The 26,150-nt window shown below is 43.3% G+C and overlaps 1 protein-coding gene across 12 annotated transcripts in view; it reads right to left on the bottom strand.

Moving 5' to 3' along the window:
* KDM2B (lysine demethylase 2B) overlaps positions 1 to 26,150 on the bottom strand; it is a 130,463-nt gene that overhangs the window by 23,295 nt on the left and 81,018 nt on the right. For all 12 annotated transcript variants that reach the window (XM_075516484.1, XM_075516485.1, XM_075516482.1 and 9 more), the window contains one exon: positions 17,487 to 17,573. In XM_075516484.1, coding sequence (XP_075372599.1) covers positions 17,487 to 17,573 — 87 coding nt within the window. The remainder of the gene's footprint in view (positions 1 to 17,486; positions 17,574 to 26,150) is intronic.

Below are 26,150 nucleotides of genomic sequence, written 5' to 3'. Positions count from 1 at the left end.
CTCCCTGCTTGCTGCTCAGGGCCAGTGAGCAGCACCATCCTCTGCTGCTCCAGTGACATGTCCCTCTCCTAGCCTTCTAGGCATGTAGTTCCGGCTTTCCTGCTAAGACAACCAGTCAAATTGACAATTACCAGCAGTGGTGTAGACCAGCAACATACTAATGCACTGGACTGAAATCCAAAGTCATTTTACCAGAGGTCTCTGAAACAGACCCTATCATTAATCCTACATTAACCCTGAAATACAGGGACTGGCATTAAACTGCCTGGCAGGCTGACAGCCTGTTACACACACTGTCTTGCACTAGATAATCACAACCAAGTCAGCAGTTCTTCAGCATTAAACCCTTACATCTCTTCAGCAATTAACAGAAACCCTTGTCAAAGGAAGAACTTAGAGGAAGAATGAAGAAAGGACAGGATGATGTGACTGCAGGAATTCAGTAGGGATGAGGAAGAAGCTAGTTTAAGACAGCAAAAATCACACTGATGCCAGTAACATCCTTAAAAGCTGTATTAATTCAAGAGCGCAAGCCAACACCACAGAGATCTAACACGTCTGACTAAAGCGTATCTGCCCAAAAGTCTACGCATGCAAACTCCAGGAGAGTTGTTTCCCTCTAGCAGTGACAGTTTACAAGAGTCACATCACCCATCATCAGCGCATGCTCCTGCTGGGGTGGAGGTGTCCTGCAAGACAAGTCCAAGGTCCCTCATGAAGCAAGCAGCATCAGAGGGAAAGGGAAGGCAGTGGAACTTTTTCAAGCCCAGAACTTCTTCATCCCCAAACAGGACTAATCCTCTCCACATGTTCACTGCCACCACCTCCTCCAATTCATACCTACAAACTTTCTCATCCTCTCCTGCAAAAAGCAATGTAGCTCCTAATGGCCACTGCCAGTTGACCACACAGAGCTCCACTACTGAATAAACAGATCAATTTTCCACAAGTAAACAGAAAAGTTTATACCTCACATGTTCATCTGGGCATTACTGACACTCCAGCAGCTTTTCTGCCAACATAGCTACGTTGTGTAGGGTGTGATAAACTGGCATGCCAGTGCCAGTGCAAGTGCCCCCATTTATTTTCCTCCGGTGGTGAGGAAGTAGAAGTTAGGCCTGGAGGGTGGAATAAGATATATTGGCAAAAACATGCTTTTGTAGATAAGCTGCATCCAAAGTAGGAGCTCTTAAAAAGAAAGACACCAGTAAGTTATACAGACTTGGGGCATCTTGTGCAAATGCAGCTTTTCTTCTTACCACTACTTCAGGACAAATCCCCCTACCCTCACCCAGGAGCATTTTTCTCAGTCTGTTTACACATGTTGAAGTTAAGTGTCACAGTCAGAAATCGAATTTCTTCCTGCAGCAGGGTGCTGCCCTCCCCACAGCCAGCACCAGGCAGGACACACGCCCTGGCACCCACATGCTTCCAGGCTCCCAGTGCTGACTGCAACTACTGCAAGTGCAGTAAATCCTATCTGCTCTTGTGCTGGGAAACCTGACAGTCTTTTTGCCTTCTTAGTTTAGACACAGACTAAAGAAAGAGGAATGAAAGTCAGAAGAAAGTCTGAGTGACAAAAACTGCAGCTCCTACTCGAGCACTGAAGTTGTGCTGTTCAACTACACCTGTAGAGCTGAAGCCGTTCACCTGTTACATACCAGGGACTATCACAGTAGAAAAGCTATGTGACACATATTTGACGCATCCCGTGTAGAAAAATATAGTAAATAGACGTATTAAAGAGGGCTTGTATGAAAATACAGTTGGATCCATGCGAGGCATTTTACCACTGGAACAGTTTTGAACAAAAAGAAAAACACTCCACAGGTCTTTGCTATGTAGGTCACAGCATTATAATTTAGGATCAGATCAAGCCTTTTAAGAAATCCCACAAGAAGGATCTCCACTTTCATGCATTCATTTTTGTTCTAAACTATTAAGATATAAAAACGCTGTCAAGTCTCAGGTTTTAGGAGAGCTGAAGAATCCCAGAACATAACCAACTTTCCAAATTCATCCAGCAAGAACTAGCACCTTCAGTAGCTATTTCACAGCTGGTACAATGAAGCTGAGACCAATCTCCTCTCCTAACGATTAGCTCTTTTGAAAAAGCATAGAGTAATCACACCAAAACGGAGAAGCAAATGGAAAAGGCCTGGCATGGGACAAAGTTTAAGGAAAGGAAGGGGGCTGGGACATTTTAACTACCAGGTCTGGGAGTCGAGTGGTGAATCGAGCAGCAGCACAGGCCTGCACATTCACATAATCCGCAGAATTAAGTAAAGGCTTAATAAAGTTACTCATCCAAGACCCGGCACTTAGGTTCCTGGACTGACACTACACCAGGCCAGTGCAGCACATTAACATCTCTCTTAAGGTTTCTGCACCAGAATTGCCATCCCTGGGGAGCACCCAAGGCACACCACCACCACCACTCCAAACTCTTTTTCAGCCCTGCTTTCTTGGTGCAATTATGAAGCAAAACATAGTAAAGTTATTAGAAACGAGATGGGTTTTGGAGGATAGAGTCATCACCTGGCCTATGTACAAACTTGTCTCTGAAAGCAAATTATTAGGCTATTTTAAAGAGCAAAACACCTTGAGTTAACAAAACTATCGAGTTTATGTTTAAATTGCATACACATGTTTAATTCTATTCCTAGTGCATTTTTAATTGCTTAGGCAGTTCTTAGAGAGTAAAATATGCAATCTAGAACATATGTTCTGGATTATTTTTCACAGATTACTTCATAAATTTAAAAAGTTTATTCTCCTTCCCCCACAGGAAAAAAAACCCCAAACCTTCAGAAAATAAACCCTGGAAGTATTCATAAAAGTTCTCTTTTCATTTTAGCACTCATCCTTCTTTTTATTCTACATCCCTCGACCCAGGGAATGGAAAGGAGGTTTTGGCTATAAATCAAACTAAGACAAGGTAGCCAGGCTCAGCATCAGACTCTCTCCCGAAGTCCTGCAGCCCTCTCAGCTATTTGAGGAATCTTATTAGAAAAAAATAATAATTCTGCAAACGACAGGGAAGCCTCCCGAGAGGAACAATCGCTCACTCCAGCGCATTCGCCTCCGAAGCGGCGCGGGGCCCTCGGAGGTGCCGAACTCCCGCTGCCCCCGGGCGCCCACGACGGGCGAGGCCGTGCGCCCCGGGCCGGCCCCAGCGGGAGGCTCCCGCGCCCCGCTCCGCGGGCAGCGCCGGGGGCCGCGGACACGCCCGCAGCCGCGGCGCCGCCGGGCGCAGCCCCTCGGCGGGCGGCGCTGCCCCGGGCCGGGCCGGGCCCGCTCCCGACCCCACATTGTTCCCCGTCCCCGCTGCCGGCGCGGCTCGGCTCGGCGCTGCCCGGCCCGGCCTCCTCCCCTCCCTTCCTGCTGCAAACTTCGCCGCCCGCCCCGGACCTGCTCCGGCCCCAGCTCGGGCCCCGGCCCCGGCTCGGGCTCCGGCTCCGACTCGTAGTCCTCCTCGTCGGCGCTCGCAGACATGGCCATGGCTCATGGTGGGCCCAGGCGGAGCCGAGCTGACATGGCTGGAGCGGCGCTGCTGGCGGAGCCCCGCTCCCCGCACACACACACACACATGCAGGAGGAGGAGGAGGAAGGGGGGCCGTGCATATTCATGCCAGGCAGCCAGGAAGGGGCTGGCCCTGCCGGCACGGCCAATCGCGGCCCGCTTGCACAAAGCCGGCCTGCGGGGACAGCGCGGCCGCTCGGCCGGGGCAGCGCCGGCCGCCCCGCCGCAGCCGAGCCCGGCCGGGACTGGGGGCGGGGGGGGCTTTAACGCCCTGCTGGCAATTAGCCCCCTGCTGGTAATTAGCCCCGCGAGCTGCCGAGGGGGCCGGCGGGGGCGGGCCGATGCTCGGCCTGCCTGGGTGTGCCGAGCGGGGCTGGCAGGGGAGGGGATGCGCGGCGCGGGGATGCGCGGCCGCCCGCAGGGTGCACGGCGCTGCACGGGCTGACGGAGACAAAGGAGACGCGCACAGACAGACAGACACCCCACCCCCCCCACCTCGCTACCTGCCGGCTCGCCTCCCGCTGCCAGGAGCGGGACGGGAGGAGGGAACCTCCATCCCTCGGGAGGAGGAGGGCACCGAGCAAACTTCGGGATTTCAAGCGATGCCGCTGCTGCGGCAGAACCAGCGCTGGGATAAGTACGACGGGACACAAGGCGACCCGCCTCGCAGAGCTGCTCGCATCTGGCCTCACGCTGCTCCCCGTGCAGGCACCCCCTTTTTTGCTTGCTCCTGAGGAACCATTTCCAGCCCTACTCTGAACGTCCTGACCCACTCCTGGGCCTTTACAATAAAATATCCTCCCCGCAGTATGAAATGTTACGCATCGGTCAGTCGGGGACCTGTTCTAGATCCAAAGGTCGCAGTAGGGCCAGCACCTGAACACGGACGCTGCCTTCGCCCTCGACACACAGGCCTGAATTTGAGCGCTGAGAACTAAATTTCCCATTGGATTTATGGGCCTGCTTTCAGGGGAAATCCCAGTTCCATTCAAGTTGTTAGGATTTTGCCTCTGGCTCCTACACCCACAACACAGAATTAAACATGAGATTAAATATTTGCATGTGCTAAGCAACCAAGAAGCCATAAAGAAGCACATCTAATGGTCCTTGCATCAGGATTTTTGCCAAACTACTTTCAGCTCTGTTCCCTGGTGTGAGTTACCACATGGCCACGCAAACACTTTGGGTAGCCCAGGAGAAGAGGCAGCAACAGGCAGGAGCTGGCACAGGAGCAAGCAGCAATGCTGCCTTACGCCTGCTCACAGCCCTTGTGACACCATGATGTACACAAAGCCTGGTCGTTCAAGTTTAAGTAACAAAATACAGTCAAACTTTAAACACATATTTACAGGCGACTGCTGATAAAGCCAAGTGAATCATGTAATTATGCCCCTTCCTTATTTTGAATGCCTTAAATATCCATTTCTTGTTTGTACTTCTGTCCTCTCGCCAACTCAAGCTCAAATTATGGGTACATGACGGTATTCTCCCAATCCTGCTTGTCCGCGATGCCACGAGTGAAGCATTTACTTGCAAAACATGATGGGGCTCTCCAGAATATGATGGGTTACGTTCAGCCTGTCTCCTCAGGTTTCTTGCTTCCCCCATTGTGTTCGTACACAACCAAGAGCAGGAGCAGATGAAAGCTGAGGCACGAAAGGCATGTGCCTAAGGCCTTGGCTTTCAGAAGCACAAGGTAATATAGAATCTGATGTCTTCTGGAGGAAAGAGGAAGGGAGGGATGCATTTCTCACTATAGGCCTACGAAGGAGAGCTTTAAACTATGAAGCAAGGATAACTGACACAATTATAGCAGTGTTTGTGGTTCGATTACACAGCTGGCCTCTAGCAGAGGCAGGAGAACAGACGACATCTGGAAGGAGATGCCTGGTCCCACACCTGCCTGTGGGCAGACCAAGTCTCCACTAGCCTGCGCTGATTCCACGCGAGGCTCCGCGTAACCTGGCTTGCGCTTCTTCACCCCTCCAGCCTTTTGGCTCCGTAATCCAGACGGGAGAAAAAAATAACTTGTGACATCCCCCAAGGACAATCCACCAGTCACACCACGGTGAAATGTCACTCACAGCAAATTAAATCATGACATAGATCACCCTACTCCTCTCATCTGCAATGCATACTAGCACTCTCGATATTTGCATTAGCCTATCTGGGCTGCAGCAGGTCACCAAGGGTAACCCACATCAAACCTCACTCCTCAGCCAGCCCTGCCACGGGAGAGCGTGTTCCAGTCTGCTGCTTACAACAGCAACACAACTGACAAATGAGCTCTAATTACGAGGCCTGCGTTAGGAGTGAAGACACACATGCCAAGAAGATCTCAGAATGATTTCCAAATGCTAGGTAAACTTTGCCGAGCTGGCGTTTAAAAAAATTGGATAGGATATGATATAAAATAGCAAATTGGGAATCAGCAGGGGGAAAACAACACAATAAAACAAACTTTTCTGATTATAATTGCTCTCCAAAAATCTCATCTTGTACAAGAGTAGCTAACCATTCAAAGAAATATTTAATACACAGAAAGAACTATTAAGAGAGCATTTTCCAGCTCAGTTCTTTCAGCTTGTCTCCACTTGAGAACACTAAATTACGACAAATAGTGAGCAACCCTTGTGTGAACAGCGTATATCTGACTAGCCTGGTGTAGTTTACATCAGCTTAGGAAACAAAATAAGCAGCACTGACCCTAGTCATGCCTGTATTGGCATAACTGTGTCCATATGTCAGCTTTGCACAATATAATTCAGTAATAAATAACATCCCTAATTAAACTGCTGAATGAGCCTTAGTGAAAACTCCATGAAAACAGACAGTACCTTCTATTCCAAACTGTTGCTTTGATTGCACCTTACCTGAAGTCATATATGTCTCATCAATATCATAATCTTCTCCACAGAAACCAATTATGTTGTCACAAACTGAGACAATAACCTCAAGCGAAGAATAAACAGCAGGAGCAGATGAGTGCCAAAGAACCAGATTTTATATTCTCATGCAAATATCCTTAAGGAGTAAAACCAAGATGGGGGGAGGAAGACTACAACCCCTGTGCGGTACTTACTTGCTCCTGAGCATCTCTAGTACCAAGAGATTTCAGCTGCTGCTACCAGTGCTAAACAGGATCTGTGTTTTCATATTAGACACTGGAGTTTACGATTCTGTAATTCTCAATAGGTGAAATAAAAGTTTTTTAATGTGGCACAAACGCACCTTTGATTTAACCTTCCCTTGAAAGTTTTTATGCATCTTTATAGAATATGGTATTTAGCTGATATTAGAAAAAATATTTACATGGAAACAATTGGAAAAACAACCTCAAACTGGTTTATATACAAGTCCTTGAAAAAAGATCTTGTGATTTGAGCTGCTGCTGCTTTCTGCAGGCCAGCACATGTTTTTGAAAAGAAAACCCACTGAGATGTTTATGAATCACGATTCTTGACCTGTATCAGAATAAGAGAGTTACCCAATAGCTTTCGAAGGTTCACTGTTTTGGTATAAGTGTCCATTCACGTGAAATACGATCTTAACTGTTGGGCCTGGGCAAATTTCATGACACTTTTCTCGAGAGTTCTAGCCAGTATTTCAGACATATTCTCAACACTAGCACATATCCATCTAGTATCATGATCTTACTACTTCCTACTATCTATTTTATCTGAACTATGACATAAGAGTAGTCATCAGATGCACCGAGTATCCATCACAATCTCTTTAATAAACAGTCTGATTGATCAACCTTAGATCAAATAAAGTAACTCATGATGAAATAATATATTGATCGCTCCCTCCACGTAATGCCTACTGCACATACTTTCCTTAACCAGTATCTAACACAGGAGAAGCAAAGCCAGCAAGGGTTGTACAACTATCTCTTGCAGGACAACTGTGGACTATCACAGTGCAGTAGAGGAGCAGCATCCAAAACAGCAAAAGCCCAGACAGAACGTACTGATAGTAACTCACTCATAAGCCTTAAAAACAAAACAACCCCCCCAAAACCCCCAACATCCTGTCATCTCAAAAATATAAGTAAGACTGCAGAGTAGTGAAACATCAAGTTCATCTACCACACAACACAAGAGCACTGCATCCTGGGAACCCACTGATAAATAACTGAGGTAATCTATATCTTCACAGCCTCAGATTTGTGGAAACAGAGCGGTACCAACAAACTCAACAGTTCACGAGATCTATGAATTTACTCTCTACAGGAAGAGCTGTGGCATGACTGGGACTATCCAGTGGGAAATGAGGGAAATCCTGCCATGCTTCCTTCTTCCACAGATCCTTATGCCACAGAGTGTTTCCACAGTACAGTTTGTGTCTCCAAGAGCCATGTTCTGTCAGTAAATGCAAAAACTAGTGAAATAAGCTCCTAAGAACATAAGAAGTGACTGCCACGCTGTGGAGGAACATGCAAATAGATGTGGCTGCTAGCTGAAAGAGTGGATTAACCAGAATATGTACCCTGCTTTCCAGTAAGTGGCTCAGTGCACTCTGACACACAGCACAGAATGCTCTACGACAGTCAATTGTGTCCAACGTGTGGGCAGCAGCTTTAAAATCTAGAGACCAAACCCAAACATTTAGAGGCAAACAAATGGTAAGCAAAGGAAAAGCTAAAGTACAGTTTGCCTCATGAGAGCTCAGGTGCTCTGCTGTCACCTACAAACCTGACTTGGATTTGTAGAGAAACATCCAGGATATAAACAATCAAACCATGCTAGACTAAGTCTCAAAGCTGTTTCGCTTTTATCAGAATTTATCCGTATCTTTTGTTGTATTTGCTAATTTTCATAAAGGAGAGTACTTCTGTACCTCTTCTATCTGGTCTACTAGTGCCTGCAGGAAAGTCATAAAGTTGAAACAAGACCTCATTTATAATCTCAGCAGACTTTAATTTCAATGTGCTATGGAACTAAAAGGAAGCCATCTTCTCAGGGACAGAACATACAATTCAATTTTGTTCTGAAAAGTGCATGCAGGATTAATGTCCATAATTGCACAGCACGTACTGTGGAATGACAAACGCCTTCCGCATCGCTCTGCCAATGTGCTTCGATCCAGAAACAAAACTATTAAATCTCAGATACGTAACTCAAAGCTTGAATGGTTTTAATGTCGGGGTGGGGGAGAGCACAAGGATTCTGGAATACTTAAACCAGGTTCAAACCTTAGCTTTTTGCTTGGTTTTGTTGGCCAACTCAGCAATGAATGTAGTCAAGCTCCTGGTGATAAAATTTGAGACCTGTCATCTCATTTCACATACACTATCTAAGAAAAAGGTCTTAAGACTAAAGTAGTTTTCATCAGCACTTTTACTGTCATGAAATAAAGAGAAAGCTGCTATCTTGAAAAATGGCAGTCAAGACATAGTTGGGAAAAATTCATGTTACTGAATATTCATGCATATGGTAGAAAAACGACAATGGGGAATAATACATAAATCTTCCTGTACGATACTTGGAGCACAACAGTTTGAAAAGAGAGATGTCTGTTCATTTTTTCCAATCTGTTCAAATTTCTACTCAGAGTCAAAATGGCTCTAATTTACCTGTTTGATGTATTAATCACATAAAGGCATTGGTCAGATTTCAAAGCAAGTGGCTGAGAGTTGATAAGAAGGGAAAATATTAAGTCAAAGATGGAAGATTAAGAAGGTGCTCATTCAAGTCCTTGCTATTTATAATTACTCCCTGAAGGGACACAATATTTCAAGTACAGCCTCTTGAGGTGAGAAATAATCTGTCAAGTCACCAGGCAAAGCTTTTAGGAAAATACTGAGGCAATACGCAGTGAAGCTCTTTGGGCATGTTATGTATGATACACATACACCAAACCCTGAAACTCCTCCGGCCTGCATGGAGTCACCACAGAAATGAATTTGTCTTGAGGACTATTGTTTGTAAGAGACTGAAGCAGTGTTCAGAAAAATAAACAAGTCAGGCAAGGAGCTGCCTTCCTCAGCAGTGCTGCCCCAGGAAAGCAGACGCTTGACAGAAACTCCCAGTACCTTCAGCAGCTGTTACCCCTTTGCACAGTACCCGAAGAAGTCTTCAGTTCTGGTGCATCAGGTTTTTTCCTGCTCCCAAGTGTAGTTAGCAGGGAAAGGACTTAGTTTCGTATGCGTACAGCTACTGTGGGAAGTCCCTTAAAAAAAAAAATCCCCCAAACCTCAACTATGTGGTTTTGTTTCTTAAAGGATTTATCAGCAGCCAGAACCAGGATATCTTTCTGAATAAATTTCAGCGCTCTCCTACCACATGGCATCTACTATCCCTACAGTGTAAAAGAACAGAAATTATTCAAAATTATTTAAATCACTGATTCCAATCACAATTTAAATCAGTAAAGAGAAAAACAAATTTAAATTGATTTTAATCCTCCTTTTCCTTTGTACTTAAATGATTTTCTGGAAGAGAAATTAATTATTAGCATCTGATAACTACCAAGAAATGTCTGATTTGCAGTAGATTATGAACTTTATAATCAGGACTTTTTATCAACAAAAAGGATTCACAATACACACATATTTGTATATGAAAATCTTCTTGCAGACTATTGGCATTTTAAATTGTTGTTGACACCAGGCAGAGTTCAGGCAGTGCTGTGTAAGATCACTTCAAACGCCTTTAAGCTGGTGCCTGGCAAAGACAAAATGTGACAGTTTAAATCCCCTTTTTGCTGCTGCGCCACTTGGAATGACTGATGTAAAATTTATTTGAATCTCAACCAGAAAAATACATTGTACAACAATTTACACAGAACTCTTTTGCTGTCTTTCTGCCTTTTTTTTCCCCTTTCCAGTTATCTTCCTACACTAGGAGGACTCAATTTTTACTTTAATTGTTAAGTGCTTGTTTTTAATTGTCAGTATTTGCTTTCTAATACATTCGTATCCCCACAGGAAGTACCCTGAATAGATCTCCAAGGACTGGTCTGTCTTAGGGAATCTGGCAGAGTTTTCCCACTGCTACTACAAGGAATGTTGCTTTCCTGGTGGTAGCCCCCGGGCAGGCTCCTGAAACTGATGCTGTTTTGATGTTGTGCCACTTATACGTGCTCAGATCTGTTTCAGACACCACTCTGGTTAAAACACTTAATTGCTGTAACTAGTACCTCACTGCTCTTGCTTCTATGGGTGGAGCTGGCCTAGCGATAACTATGGTAGGAATTCTTAGTAAGCAAGCAAGTAAAAACTGGAAGTATTTATTCAAAGGTTTTCAGGAATGTTCTTTGTCCAGCAAGCACCTCTCCCCCTGAATCTAAAGAAAACCTGATGTAAAACAATGCTCAACACTTCTAAAAAATCAGATTGGTTTCAAGTTGAAGTTTAGCAAAACACTTGAATTTATGCTTTTACCCCCTAATTTCTGCATACTATCAAATTTATTGTGTCCACTGATTCTTAGTCCATTTACTTACTATTTCTTAAGTTTGATCCAACGCATAACGTTGCATATATGTTCATAAAACTGGAGCCATACATAAAGGAGATCTGTTATTAAAAACTGGTAGATCTTCTTCCCTTTCCAGCATTTTTAATGTGAAATACCATGAAAAGGGAAAAAGGTTCCTTGCTGGAAAATGGCAGCAGACACATGAATGTGCCCAAAGACCTCTATGGGCTCCAGATCTAGAGACAGTGATTAATACCACTGCCTTTTATTATTTAAAATACAAGTTATTTCTAAGAATGTAACACCCTTTTCACCATAGTTGTCTACTGTTTTTCTTTTGTGCTGTTTAGTTCAGACTATGAACAATAATCAGAAATCTTATTTCCAGCCTAAATCTATTTATGGTATGTTTATACTCACTTGTTCTCATGCCAACATTGTCCATTAGCTTAAATAACTCTTCTCTTCCCCTGATGCTTATACTCCCTGAAGTACTTACACAGCAATCATCTTCCCCTTCAACTTTGTTGTGCCATGCTGAACAAGACATTTTCTTCTAGTCCCTGCTCTTAAACATCACATCTTCAATACTATATGTGGTTGTGGAGTCCCATATCCACCCTCATCTCAAAACTACCTATAGTGAAACTAGAATAGAGTCAGAAAAATGATCTAACATATGGTACGGTTTGTGTACCAGAAAAGATTGAACTTACTAGTGTTTTTCAGCTTGGGAGTAGGGGGAGAAAAAAAAAAAAAAGCAGTAACAGGGACATCCAAAAAATCATTGACAGCACAGAGAAGGTGAACACAGACCTCATTCAAATTTCTCAAAATGCATGATACAGAGGGCATGAAGTGTATTTATGATATTAAGGGACAGATCTGAAACGAGATAAGGAAGTACTTATCTACACAGAGCTTTATTAAACCGCGGGGCACACTGCCATAGGACGCTATGGAGATAAAAAAAATCAACAGGTTCCACAAATTATTCGGTAAATTCGCAGAGGAAAAAGATTCTACCAGGGGACACTAAACACAAAAGATGAAGATACAATCTTCTAGCTTAGCTGGGAAGATAAGCAAAGGAAAGATCGCTGTATGTCTGCTTTGTTCTTACAACTCTTTTAATAGCTGTGACTGGCCACCATCAGAAACAGGACACCATGCTACAAGGACTGTCTGGTCTGATGGAGTACGACTAGCTCAACCTTTCCTCAATCATACTAATCAGCCTTTTGCTCTGCCTCTCGCAGATTAGTTCTTACAAGTTAATCCTCCTTTTTCAGATACATGGATGTATCTGTACAATTTTGCAAAAAGATTTCTAGTAAAAATAATGGGGTAAAAAATAAACTGTTGTAAGACAGAACTCGCTAACAACTGGAATCAGATGCTGCCCACGGTAACAGGAAAGTAGAGTCAAAACCCCAGAAGGTCCCTTTCAACCCTGTGCCCACCCACCACCCTCCAACCCAAAAAACAACAGCAAAAAAACAGCCTGAGAGATGTCTCTTTTTTTTTTTTTTTATGATCACTTTTTCCTGGTTCTCATGCACTGATACATAGCTAAGAACATTATTTGCATTGACAATTGCAGGGAAGGTTGTTTTTTAAAAAAAACATAATCCAATTAAAATTTCAGTTTGTGGCCTTTACTAATTAATAGTACTCCTTTAAATTAGAATATTACTATTTCCTTATTATAATTCTCAAGTATCTTCTCTTAAAATCAACAGGTAAAAGTTACCTGGAAAAAGTGTATGAACGGGCATCAGAAAAACAGCCACATATTGCAGCATTGTTAACCAGCTACTGAAAATTACAGCTTCATCTTCTGCTCACAGCCAGACCTACATATATTTGGACACTTGCTATGATTACAAATGCAGTGGCTTTAGGTTTGTGCCAGGTAAGAGAGATGAGAATTTGGCTCACAGTCTGCATTTCTAACTCTTCACAGAACAAGAGAGTCCAAACATATTTTAGTTCTTTATAGCCGCTCTTCATAGACAACTAAAGATCTTTATCACAATAAAAACAGAAGGCACTGCCATAGAGTATAATTACATGCTACTATAGTTGACTGTTGTCTTCCAGAAATAGGAAATGGTTTGAAAAATGCATGGTTTCTGCTTGGGCCATACTCCGAGTTCCTTAAATAAAATGCTACCCCTAATCCCTGTGCAGATAAAATGGGAACTCTGGTATTGTAGGGCTGAGCAAATCTTGAGAGTGGGCTTCAAGATTTGGCTTGACAGCAGTCAGCTTTCTGCACCAGTGATTAGCAATGTGTTGCCACAGTGGAAAATCAGGTTTAGGCCTTGCTCTCTTTTCACACCACCCAGAAGTTCATGTCCCAGGGATGGGGAAGGAGTTAGTTTGTTAGGATTATTTCTCTTAAGTGACTCTTTAGTCACTTAAGAACCCAAAATTTCAAGGCAGCATACCCCATGGGGTTCTTCCTTCCGGACAGCAGACTACCATTGCAAAAAAACCCCACCACACCAAGTGAGGACAACTTACTTTGCACAAACCCCCGGCAAAGGAATGGGGATGGGGTTTACATATCCACAGCTGTATCCGTGCTCGGCAGCCAGCTGGGAAAAATGTGCTGTCTAGTCTGAAGGTACGTAAACTGTCAGTCAGCCATCAGACAAGTAAGTTTCAAATATCCACTCCATCCCACATTCCTGATTCCTTGAAGAGGTCTAAATCAAGATTGTTGTACATATCCTAGGATCCCTGGCAAAGTCAAACCTTTTGGTAAATGAATCATTATCAGATAGAGACTTCTTCTGAAAATGGACTGTTTGCTCTTACTCTATAGCTAAAAGAAAAAGGCAGGTTCTTGCTTCTTCTGAAAGAGCATTTGCAAAAAAAAAAAAGGTGCCTACTGGAGTGTAATTATTGTGCTAAGTAATTACCAATAAATTATAAAAAGTACAAAAGACTCAAAAAAGCTCCATAAAGATGAGTAAATATGATCTGGAAGAGGTGCCTATGAATCACACACCATTTCTCTATTACCATAAAATAATAATGGTTCATACATTTTACTATTAAACTTTCTGCTGAAGATGTCACAGATCTTTACAAACATTAATTTCACCTCACAACCTCCCAGGATGGGAAGCACCATCTTCACATAATACAGAAAAGCTCAGGAAGCAGAAAGGTGCCATTCACCTCATGCAACACAAGGAGGCTGCAGTAGAGCTGGGAACAGAACACAGACCTTGCCTCCCATTTTGTACACTAACCACAAGATCATCAAATATCACCTATTTAATCTCCTCACAAAAACATTTTTGATCATTACTTCTGTTTCTTTTCTCAGAGTAATTTTTTTGAGAGCAAGCTGCAGTAAAACTGACAGCCCCAAATGCCTTTAGAAAAGGCAGACAGGAGCGATGCATCACAATGGGGCTAGAACATATGGACCAGTCTTCCACGTACTTAGTTAAACGTGTTGCCCATTACACCTTATCCACTGTGAACTGTGATTTAAGGTGAATGAACATGTTTCTTCCCTAAACCCCAGAATTTCACAGTCTTCAAGCAACCGTTTTGCAGTACAGAACTGTACACGCTGTTGGCACGCCACACTAACAACATATAAAAGAAGCTGTGACTCGATTTTAAAGGGAAATATTATTTGCTGCTTCAAAAATCATTCAGATTACTAAAGGCACGTGCTTTCAAAAGCAAGTCAACACAACTAAGCCTGCCCCTCCACAACTTGGGTTATTCACAGAGTTTAAGTCATTCCCTGTCCAGGGATCTTTTACTTTAGTAAGAGTTCTCTCCCTCTGCTCTACATTTTCCCCGCTCCATCCCTTTTCAGTACTTGCCTCTCTCCTCATCCTGCTCTCTTGCTGTTTCTAGTCCCTTCCCCTCCTTTCTTTACAGTCATTTCCATTTTCTTTGAAATGTTTTGGCATTTAATGCTGGCTTTATTCTTCCTTCTCCATCTGCTGCTCTTGTCTTTCTAAATCTCTTCTAGACCCTTCTCTTGGGAGAAAGCAAGAGCCATATTTTCCATTTATTGCCTCCTCTTTCCAGATTTCAGTTCACTTCTTTTTCTTTAAGGACTTGGAATCAGACAATCCTCCTCTCCCTGGAACCTCACATACCAGCTACAATGTCTTCTTACCAGCCCCACAATAGCTGGTGCCACGCTGTATCATATCTGCCACTCCTTTTGAACGCAAGTATCTCAGGAAAGGCACTGTTAAATATTTGGCATTTCTCCTATATACTTGTATACTCCTATATACAATACTACAAGAGCAATACTACAGAAAACAAAATTACTGGTAGGTTTTACTCTCCTGCCTTGTGCTCAACGTTTGTGGAATCTTCTGACCATGGAGACTTGCTCCACCAGCTACAATCCAATTTTAAAGGGAGTTTCCCTCTCCCTAAGGGTTTTCTTCTCTGTACAATCTTCTATTTCATTATCAGGACTTACAGGGAACAAAGGAGAAATAACCAAGCTTAACTACTAACACTGCCTTTATATAAATCTCCCCTACATTGTCTTTCCAACATATTTTAATTTAGGACTCAAAGGTTCAACTCTAAGACGTGTCTTCCTAGCCTGTTCACTTGGCCTCTGTTCCTAGACGAGGGAAATAGCTGTAACATGTAAGATTACATGGGCATTTTCCAATTAGAAGCACAACAACAAATTCCTTTTGGGAAACATTCAGCTATATCTGCATGTGTACCTTTTAACTAAAACATAAGACATAATACAAACTGGTCACAGATTAAGCAAAGTAAATATGAATAGTGAAAGGGTGTCTTTTGTTACAAATTTTTGTTTATTTCCAAACTTCAATCTAAAGCCTGACTTTCTGTGAAAGTTTTCCTCATATTTGTTATTAGCCAATGTGTTTAATTGTTTGTTATTGTACCTTAGCACTGGGAATGTTGCCTTCTAAAAGTTTTGACTTTCAGAAAGGCTAATGGAAAATAAGCACCAGAAAGGTAAAAAAAACTCTGCAGCCAGCAAGATGGATTTTGCAAAGAGGGATAAGATTTAAGTCACAAAAAATACAAATCTTTTACAGTTACAGTTATGTTGCCAATATACAGAAATAAAATATAAGAAATGAACCATTTATCAAGGATTCCAAAATAAAGTGAACAAGAACATTAGCAAATGCCAAAGCCTATAAAAGCCTCAAAACATTAAGATCCTTACTTCTACCACAAGCTCAAAAGATACAGCACAAGAGTCAGTGGTTTCTTAGTTTTGTTTCATACGTTTCACACACCAGTTTCCTCTGGTCACAGAGATTTTGCTTTATTCAATGTCTAGAATATACTTGACTGATGAATGAACAGCAGCTATCAAAGCAGTGGAGAATCCCGACGCCTATTCCTCTCAAGGTTTTCCACTATTGTTTTTAAACAAATAAATGTTTTAAACACAAAGCATATTCCCATGGATTTCTTACAATCTAAAAGGGAAATACGTATTTAATAAGATATAACTTATCTGAAATATGCTCAGCTAAAACCCAAAAAGAAACCACGAGGAACATGATATGCTCGTTCTGCCCCACTCTCCTCTGTCACTTTGATGTTTATGGTCTCCTACTTCCCATTTGAAAACAGCAAATTCTTGTGGCTACAAGTGATTATATGCAAAGCCATGACAAGTGCACCAGCACAAAAAGTGAGAACAGGAAAAATAATTCACTCAATTATTTGAAAGTTATTCACAATTATAACAACAACAGATTTTCAGATAGAAGCCTGATTTAAGCTGACCGACCCTTTCAGCATTTCTAAAGAAATTATGTATTATAAAACTAATTCAGTGAAAAATGAAAGTAAAAATAGAAGCTATGAGACATCTTCTAAATAAGCAAAGCTGCTTTTACAGCATGCTGAATAACTGGCATGTGGTAAACATACCACTATTATAAATAACATCAAGCCTTTTGACATTATTCTTTAGTTAATTATTTCAAATTTTTTATAAGCATTAATGAAGCAAGCCTCACGGTTCTCCTGCGAAGTGAAGAGAGTTACTCCCATATATAGGAGGAAAAATGGAGATACAGAGACAGAAACAACCCTCCAAAGTTACAGTGGCACACTTATACAGAGAATTCAGGAGGTCTCATAGTATAAGAGAAAAAGCCTCTCATCCAGATGAGAGTGCTTACTAGTGACCAGTTTGTAGGATTTACACATCATTTAATTTTACACAGAATGTTGCATCAACATTTTTAAATTTAACCATGACTAGTAAATGACCAAGACATATCAAAGTTTTATACTGACAAGTAAGGCCTAAACAAATTATTTTTAAATGGAAACTCTAATGATTTCTCCCTGCTGAGGCACTTTTACGTTCTGCTTCAACACCTAATCATAAAACCGTTAAAAAGAACATTTCACATTAAAAATGCTAGCAGCTGCCAAAGTATTGTATACAGCACTTTGTCAGATTATAGATAAACAAACACCAAGACCATTGCTACAACAATGATTAGTAAGTAATTGTGTCTCATTACCTTTGTGGTCTTCTTGGGCCAGCTGACCACAGGGACACCCGAAATGGCAAGATTTTGGTCATCATCAGCATGTTCCTTCAGTATGTTCTGTTGCAAATGAAAAGGTCTTTATTAACCAGAGAAACATTTCTCCAACTGAAGAGTGCAGAGACTTACAGAAGACAATGCTGCACTCTGATGAAAGACAGAATGACAAGATCTCTGCTGACTTGTTACATCTCTGCAAGTTACTTTCACTTCCAAACTTCCAATTCACACTGAAACTCTCGCACCTGTCATTAAGATCCAAGATGTGAAGTTTCTTGCAAAACAGACAGCAAAATCAGCCATGAATCACCTCAGATATTACAGACTCCTTTAAAATTGGTGTGTCCAAAAAGACTAGTGTTTTTCTGCTGGTATCAATCTAATACCAGTATCACCTCTCCCTTTAAACGCCAGCTCACTAAATCCCAAACGACCACCACCAGTCACCACAACCAACACCACCTCTCCTAATCAAGTCTACAAAGGACCCGAGAAGCATCTAGGCTCTGCCACCATTACTTCTGCAGTCACAGGGCATCAAGCGTGTAGTTTAGAGCAATCCTCAGATGTCTGAACATTCAGGTAAGTCAAGATACAGAAGCATGCATTGTCACTTCTCATCTTTATGGACGTGGCAATTCAAGAGCACTGTCATTTCCACTGGCCTTCCTTCCACAGTGATGGGCAGGTCAGTGGATGGGCAGAGCTTCTGTAATCCAGTTCACTTTATGTGATCGGGTAAGGCATTCAGGTTCCTCAGTATTCACTAGGAAAGGATCTGACTCTGGATAGTACAGTATTAAGGAAAAAGATTGGTCTCCTCTCCCTTCCACCCCCACCAAATGCTTTTGCTTTGATGCACTGTCCTAGAAATCTCATGAGTGGGTTGCACTGGCTTACACAGCTTCTACCATTGTGAATCACTCCCATGACCTTATAACTCAACACAGAGGTGGGGAAGAACTCTTTCTAACCGTACTCAATTGTGCAGTTGGGAATAGTCCATGCTTGCTTCCCTTGACTCTCTATGTACTTACAAGCCTAGCTACAAAGCTCTTCATTTGGAGTTCAGGTAGCTGAAAAAGACAACAAATGAAAACAAAAAACGAGTCGGAAGGAGGATTCTGCTGTGCTGCTGAAAACTGAAGCCCACATAAGCACTAACAGGTAAAGGGGAAAAAAATGCTCCAATAAAACAAACAAGAACTGCAGGTTGGAAATTACCTTGTAATAGAATTTAGGAGATAACCCCAGACAATGAAGTTCAACAGTGTTGCTCCCAAGTATATCAAGCTTCTTGAAAAAAGCTTAATTAGACAACAATAGGCACCAGGCTCTCTCAGTCCCCAGTGCAGAGCTTTAATAATTAGACATTTCACACACTCTACAGAAAGAGCTTAAAATACAGTAATTGCTTTAATAGGAAGTGCACTTGGAATTCATCTGTAATCATCCAACAAAAGCCCAGAGTACGATGGCATGTTCCAGGCCCCAAGAGCCCAAGCAGGGAGACTAGCATCTAAACTAGGGTTTGGATGAGTGTCCCTGGGGCTGGCTTTCTCTCCCTGGAGCTCCAGCAACCTGCCGGATTCAGCTCAATTCCCCAGTCTGTGCTTAAATGAGAGATACTTTACTAATAGGCCAACAAGGCAGATATCATGGTGGGAGCCTGTTATAGACCACCCAACCAGGATGAAGAGGCAGACAAAATATTCTATAAGCAGGTGGGAGAAGTCTCACAATTGCTAGCCCTTGTTCTCATGGGGGACTTCAACTTACCAGATGTCTGCTGCAAATACAATACAACGGAGAGGAAGCAGTCTAGGAGGTTCCTGGACTGTGTGGAAGTTAACTTCCTGACAGAGCTGGTGAGTGAGCCAAATAGGGAAGGTGCCCCGCTGGACCTGTTGTTTGTGAACGGAGAAGGACTTGTGGGTGATGTGATGGGTGGAGGCTGTCTTGGGCATAGCGATCACAAAATGATAGAGTTTTTGATTCTTGGAGAAGGAGGTGGGTCAGCAGAACTGCTACTTTGGACTGGAGGTCCAGACTTTGGCCTATTTAGGAGACTGGTTGACAGAGTCCCTTGGGAAGCAGTCCTGAAGGGCAAAGGAGTCCAGGAAGGCTGGACATTCTTCAAGAAGGAATTCTTAAAGGTGCAGGAGCAGGCCGTCCCCGTGTGCCGAAAAACAAGCCAGTGGGGAAGAAGACTGGCCTGGATGGACAGAGAGCTTTGGCTGGAACTCAGGAAAAAAAGGAGAGTTTATGACCTTTGGAAGAAGGGGCAGGCAACTCAGGAGGACTACAAAGATGTCATGAGGTTATGCAGGGAGAAAATCTGAAGGGCCAAAGCCCAACTAGAACTTAATCTGCCTACTGCTGTAAAAGACAAATAAAAATGTTTCTATAAATACATTAGCAACAAAAGGAGGGCTAAGGAGAATCTCCATCTTTTATTGGATGCTGGGGGAAACAGTGACACAGGATGAGGAAAAGGCTGAAGTGCTTAATGCCTTCTTTGCCTCAGTCTTTAAGAGTAAGACCAGTTGTTCTCCAGGTACCCAGCCCCCTGAGCTGGAAGCCAGGGACAGGGAGCAGAATGAAGCCCCCATAATCCAAGGGGAAATGGTTAGTGACCTGCTACACCACTTAGACACACACAAGTCTGTGGGGCTGGATGGGATCCACCCAAGGGTACTGAGGGAGCTGGCAGAAGTACTCACCGAGCCACTTTCAATCCTTTAACAGCAGTCCTGGCTAACCAGGGAGGTCCCAGTTGACTGGAGGTTATAAAATGTGACACCCATCTACAACAAGGGTCAGAAGGAGGATCTGGGGAACTACAGGCCTGTCAGCCTGACCTCGGTGCCGGGGAAGGTTATGGAGCAGATCATCTTGAGCGCCATCACACAGCATGTGCAGGACAAGCAGGTGATCAGGCCCAGTCAGTATAGGTTTATGAAAGGCAGGTCCTGCTTTACTAACCTGATCTCCTTCTATGACAAGGTGACCTACTTAGTGGATGAGGGAAAGGCTTTGGATGTCATCTATCTAGACTTTAGTAAAGCCTTTGACACCATTTCCCACAGCATTCTCCTGGAGAAACTGGCTGCTCATGGCTTGGATGGGCATATGCTTCGCTGGGTAAAAAACTGGCTGGATGGCCAGGCCCAAAGAGTGGTGGTGAATGGAGTCAAATCCAGTTGGCGGCCGGTCACAAGTGGTGTCCCTCAGGGCTCAGTACTGGGGCCAGTTCTGTTTAATCTCTTTATCAATGATCTGGATGAGGGGATCGAGTGCACCCTCGGTAAGTTTGCAGGTGACACCAGGTTGGGCAGGAGTGTTGATCTGCTTGAGGGTAGGAAGGCTCTGCAGAAGGATCTGGACAGGCTGGATCGATGGGCCGAGGCCAATTGTATGAGGTTTAACAAGGCTAAGTGCCAGGTCCTGCACTTGGGTCACAACAACTCCATGCAACGCTACAGGCTTGGGGAAGAGTGGCTGGAAAGCTGCCCAGCAGAGAAGGACCTGGGAGTGTTGGTTGACAGCTGGCTGAATATGAGCCAGCAGTGTGCCCAGGTGGCCAAGAAGGCCAACAGCATCCTGGCTTGCATCAGAAACAGTGTGGCCAGCAGGACTAGGGAAGTGATCATGCCCCTGTACTCGGCACTGGTGAGGCCGCACCTTGAATACTGTGTTCAGTTTTGGGCCCCTCACTACAAGAGGGACATTGAGGTGCTGGAGCATGTTCAAAGAAGGGCAACGAAGCTGGTGAAAGGTCTAGAGCACAAGTCTTATAAGGAGCAGCTGAGGGAACTGGGGTTGTTTAGCCTGCAGAAAAGAAGGCTCAGGGGAGACCTTATCACTCTCTACAACTACCTGAAGGGAGGCTGTAGCAAGGCAGGTGTCCATCTCTTCTCCCAAGTAACAAGCCATAGGACAAGAGGAAACGGCCTCAAGTTGCACCAGTGGAGGTTTAGATTGAACATTAGGAAGAATTTCTTCACTGAAAGGGTTGTCAAGCATTGGAACAGGCTGTCCAGGGAAGTGGTTGAGTCACCAACCCTGGAGGTATTTGAAAGACATATAGATGTGATACTTAGGGACATGGTTTAGTGGAGGACGTGGTAGTGCTGGGTTAACGGTTGGACTTGATGATCTTAAAGGTCTTTTCCAACCTAAACAATTCCAGGATTCTATAGATACTACAGCACCAGCACAGTGCTGCTTCTTCAGATACAATCATAGCAGTAAGGCTGTTCTTGATACCTGTTAGTCCTAAAGCAGCACCAATGACCAAAATAAGCAATACCAGTACAAGCTCAGTTTTGTCAGCCTGGCACTGTGGCTGCACTCAGGAGCTTGCACAGGCATAGCCTGGCTGGTTAGGAGTAAAACCCAGCTTGCCCCAGCCTGACTCTGATGTAAAGCCTGTAGCATACCTTCAGCTGAATACTCTTGAGTGAAACAGCTAACAACTTTTACATATAGACTAGTCATTGGCAAATTAACTCTTGGCTGAGCTGAGGTTAAGTGAGCACCTCTTTTCTCATGTCCTTTTTATTTTGAGAGAATGGTCACTGCATTAACCAAACTGTGACCACATTCTGAAAGTTAGTTTTCAATCCTAAAAATGAAGAGGTCTTCTGAATTCTCATAGCAAAGCAAAAATCTCCAGAACACGGTGGCAGCTTGAGAGCCATGTAAACAAAGGACAAATTAATCCCTCTTTACTTTGCTACTCTTAGATTTGAAAGCTTGTAAGACAGAAAACCTTAACATTTCCACTAACGGCTGTCAGAGACTCTGAGTTCAATAGAAAGCAGAGTATATTCCAAGAACTTGGCAGGATAACGAAGGTTTCTTGTTATCATATGTATCACGTGAAAATGTTACCCAAGAAGGAATGTAAAACTATGGCACTTTATCATCTCAGCCAGCTGCAAACAGTGGATGTCTGAGCAGCAGAACCGCAACCAGGCCACATTTGCACTGACTAGTGTCAAATGTCAGGACACAACAGGCTGGAGGAGGAAGACTTTTGTTCACCTGCTTTAAAAAAAAAAAAAAAAAAAAAAAAAAAGAAGAAGATAAAGAAAAGCCATGGGGCTCCAGTTAGACAAACAACATGCTGCTCATCCAGCACAAGGCTGCCCGATTCATTACACTTGAAGGCTGTGGTGAAAACAGCAGGTATGAAGGAAAGAAACTGATTAAGTATGTAAGAATTCAGCTTAGCCAAAAGCACAGCAAGGAATGACTCCCCTGAAATGCATTCAGTAGAGGGAGTTTTTTTCTTGTCATCAGAATGAGAAGGGGGTAAGATTTCTTGGCAAGAAAAAGTAAGAACATATTTCAGTAGATATCATCTGTCTTGCACAAGAATCTTCTCCTGCTGCCAAGGAGTTGCGGATATTTGACAAACTCTTTTCTTCAAACTGAGTTTCTTATGCCCTAATGGACTTCCACAGCCCCTTCTGAAGAAGAGCAGCATTTTTGCTTTGAAGTGGGGAAGGTCTGTGGCATTATTATGAGGCAGATCTCACAATCCTTTTCCCCAACAGCAGCAAAGGAATTACCATCCTGCTGGTAACACAACAGAAATGTTGTTTGCTGAAATCAGAGGCTGCGTACAGACAAGTATCACTGGCAGAGCGTTTAATGTGGGATGCAGACTGTCACAAACAAAGGTCTGCTCAGCCTTACCTGTCCTGTGATGTGGGATGCAAACTACACCAAGGAGTAAGATTTACCTCTCTATTCTCTTCTTCATGCATAAGTCCATCCCAATTGCATCTTTAGTAGACTGACGTACTATTTGGTAGCTAAATATGAAATGGAGAAGCCACACAATGAAACTCTTCCAATCCCCAAGACCACCATCTAAGTAAAATTACTTCTCAGTGATTTTTTTCCTCCTCTTCCTCATCAGTGTAGATACTTTTCTAACAGTTCAGCTGCTACTTAATTTTTAAATTGGGAGCTGGAGTTGTTGCACTGTTTCATGTTTCATATTTCATTTCAGGACATGTATATATGGAAAACAAGGTATGACCGCAGGCTGCGTGTGCCTCCAACAGTAACACCGACAGCAAGGATGTGGGGGCAACGGCTGCAGTGTCTTCTGGCCGCTCACCCTGCCAACAGCTACGCTGCCAAGCCTTCTGTATTTCTGCAACTTGGGTCAGCTGAGCGCTCTCAGGGCTCATGTTTATCTGTACAACAATTTCTCCTCACATTTGCTGCACATACAGCTTACACAGAGCCCAGCCGCAGACATTTGGATACAGAGAGTATTGCAACTCCTCGACCGATTGTTCAGATGCCATCTGCTACAGAGTGAACGCTGCTGTCAGTAATCGCTGTTTGGAGGCCTCCGAGAAGCTCCTTTGGTGGTGAACACAGGTCTCCTGTGATACAGCGCCCATACAGCAGAGCTGAAGCCGATAAGAATTCGATTCCTTGTTTGAGCTGAGGGAAGAACTGACCCGCTTCCCCATCAAGGCCTGTGTTATGCTCTGCAAATAAGCCTCCCTTGTGCTGCTGCACTCCATTGATCATGGTGATAAATGGGTTCTCAATCTGCAGAGGCATTAGCTTGGCACTTCTGGATTGCCATGTCCCCACTAGATAGCTGCAGTTAGTTAGGAGCTTAGATGACATGTAAGGAATTAGTACAGGCTTAGTTTAGTTTTCAGTCTCCCTTCTCATAAGGGAAATAAATTACTTCAAAGAGTCTCACCTACTTGACATTAAATAGCTGTATATAGCTGTAGTTGTATTTACCACTAAGAACAGTAATCCAGTTGCCCATCCTTTACTGTATTCTTGCTCAGATGGGAAAGCACGGATTCTCTGGAGGTTACCCAAATTTGTTCTGTAAAACTTCACATCACTAAATAAAATGGTTTCCTTTCTCCAGTTTTAACTACCCATATTCTGTTTTCTGAAAACATTATTATCTTACTGAAGCAGAGACTCGAATGTCATACAGAAAAGTTCCTGAGTGTATTTCATTAAGAAATAAAACTGCTACAATAAATATGGACTTATTTTCTTCAGGAAGAAACTTGTTTAAGACTTTCCAAGCAGAGCAAGAGCTTTCAGACTTTCTGTCAGAGTATGTTCTTACTATGCATTTGTTAAAAATAAGTCTCAAATGGGTGCACTGAAAGGGAACTTTTTATAGGCTCTATTATTAAGACATCACATGCCCAAAAGTCAGGTTGCCCAGGAAATAAACCTTGTGAATATAGCTGAATACAGTCACAGCATGTATGATCTGCACAGCTGCTTCTGCAGGATTTCTGCCTCCATCCAGCCACACAGATGACTAGTGCTCTGGATATTCATCGGGGTAAGGTAAAGGTGCCAGGCTTCTGCTCACTCTACTGCCAATGCTATCAGCAAAATCCCGCATTTTTTTCTGTACAAGTTGGAAAACTAGTAGCAAAGTAAGAGGGAATATGATTTAGTGGTCAAGGAGATAAATACCATTCTGGAAAAACTGACTGTATTTCTTCTTCTGCCATTATGTCTCTATGTGACAACAGGGCAAATTTTTTAAATCAAGTTTCCACAGGCAGACATGAATTGTATGTTCCTGCTCTTCCTCACACCTGGCTCGGGATCTGGATGCTAAAGATCCGAACTTCCACTCTGCAGAAATGTTAAGCAATTACAGTTTCAATACCATTATCTTTTGCACGTATCATTCTTAAACAATGCTAACTTTTCTGAAAATCACATCCGCGGCACATAAAACCAGTATCCAAAATTATGGTCAGTTTTATCTTAATCTCTTTGCACCTTAGTTCCCTACCTATGAACCAGAGATAACAACAGCTCATCAATTATCAGTTGTGAAGCACATGACTATGGTAGTGATGAGTATCAGTGGGAACCCCAAGGGAACATTCGTATTGCCGTGTTCAGCTAAGGGTCTGAACAGTATGACATACCTAACACACACTGAGAAGCAAGGACAAAACAAAATACTGGACAGCTGCATTCTGCACACCAAGCAATACAAGAATCCTGCAAGAACCTTTATGTATGCTCAAGGGGCTGAAATCAGTCGCTTGGCAACCTTTCCAGCATCATGCTCTATCCTTTGGAGGTAGAAGCTCTAAACATGCACCGATACACTTGTTTCTGATTTTTTTTTTTTCATGCCAACAAACTGAATAAAACAAACTTCATGCTTTGGTATAACATGGGTTACAAGGAGATAGGATGCTTTGGCTCCACTGCACTATTCTCTACCATGTCAACAAACACAGTGCAGAAAGGAGTTGTTGCATCCAGGGTCCCAACACTAGATGGGAATGGGACATACCTTGTCAGTGGCTGCCTCAGACAATATGCTGATGAGCAAAGGGAAGGCCTGTGTTGGGAGCTTTGGGCTCCACTCCTGACTTGAGAGGAAGCGTACTCAAGCAACCACTGATGTGAGTGCAACTCTCCCTAACTGCCCCAATTCCTTCAGAGTACCCAGCAAGCAGATTATGCAACCGTAGGGAGACTCATGGAGGAAGCAAACTATATGGGGTTTAATTTACTATGCTGTATTGACTCCCATTCTCTGAAAATTGACGGCTGCCTTATATGTGGGCCAATATTGTAAAAAAGATGGTT

The sequence above is a fragment of the Mycteria americana genome, chromosome 13 (assembly GCF_035582795.1).
Source record: "Mycteria americana isolate JAX WOST 10 ecotype Jacksonville Zoo and Gardens chromosome 13, USCA_MyAme_1.0, whole genome shotgun sequence".
In the NCBI taxonomy this organism is placed as follows: domain Eukaryota; kingdom Metazoa; phylum Chordata; class Aves; order Ciconiiformes; family Ciconiidae; genus Mycteria; species Mycteria americana.
This window is presented reverse-complemented; position numbering and strand designations above follow the sequence as displayed.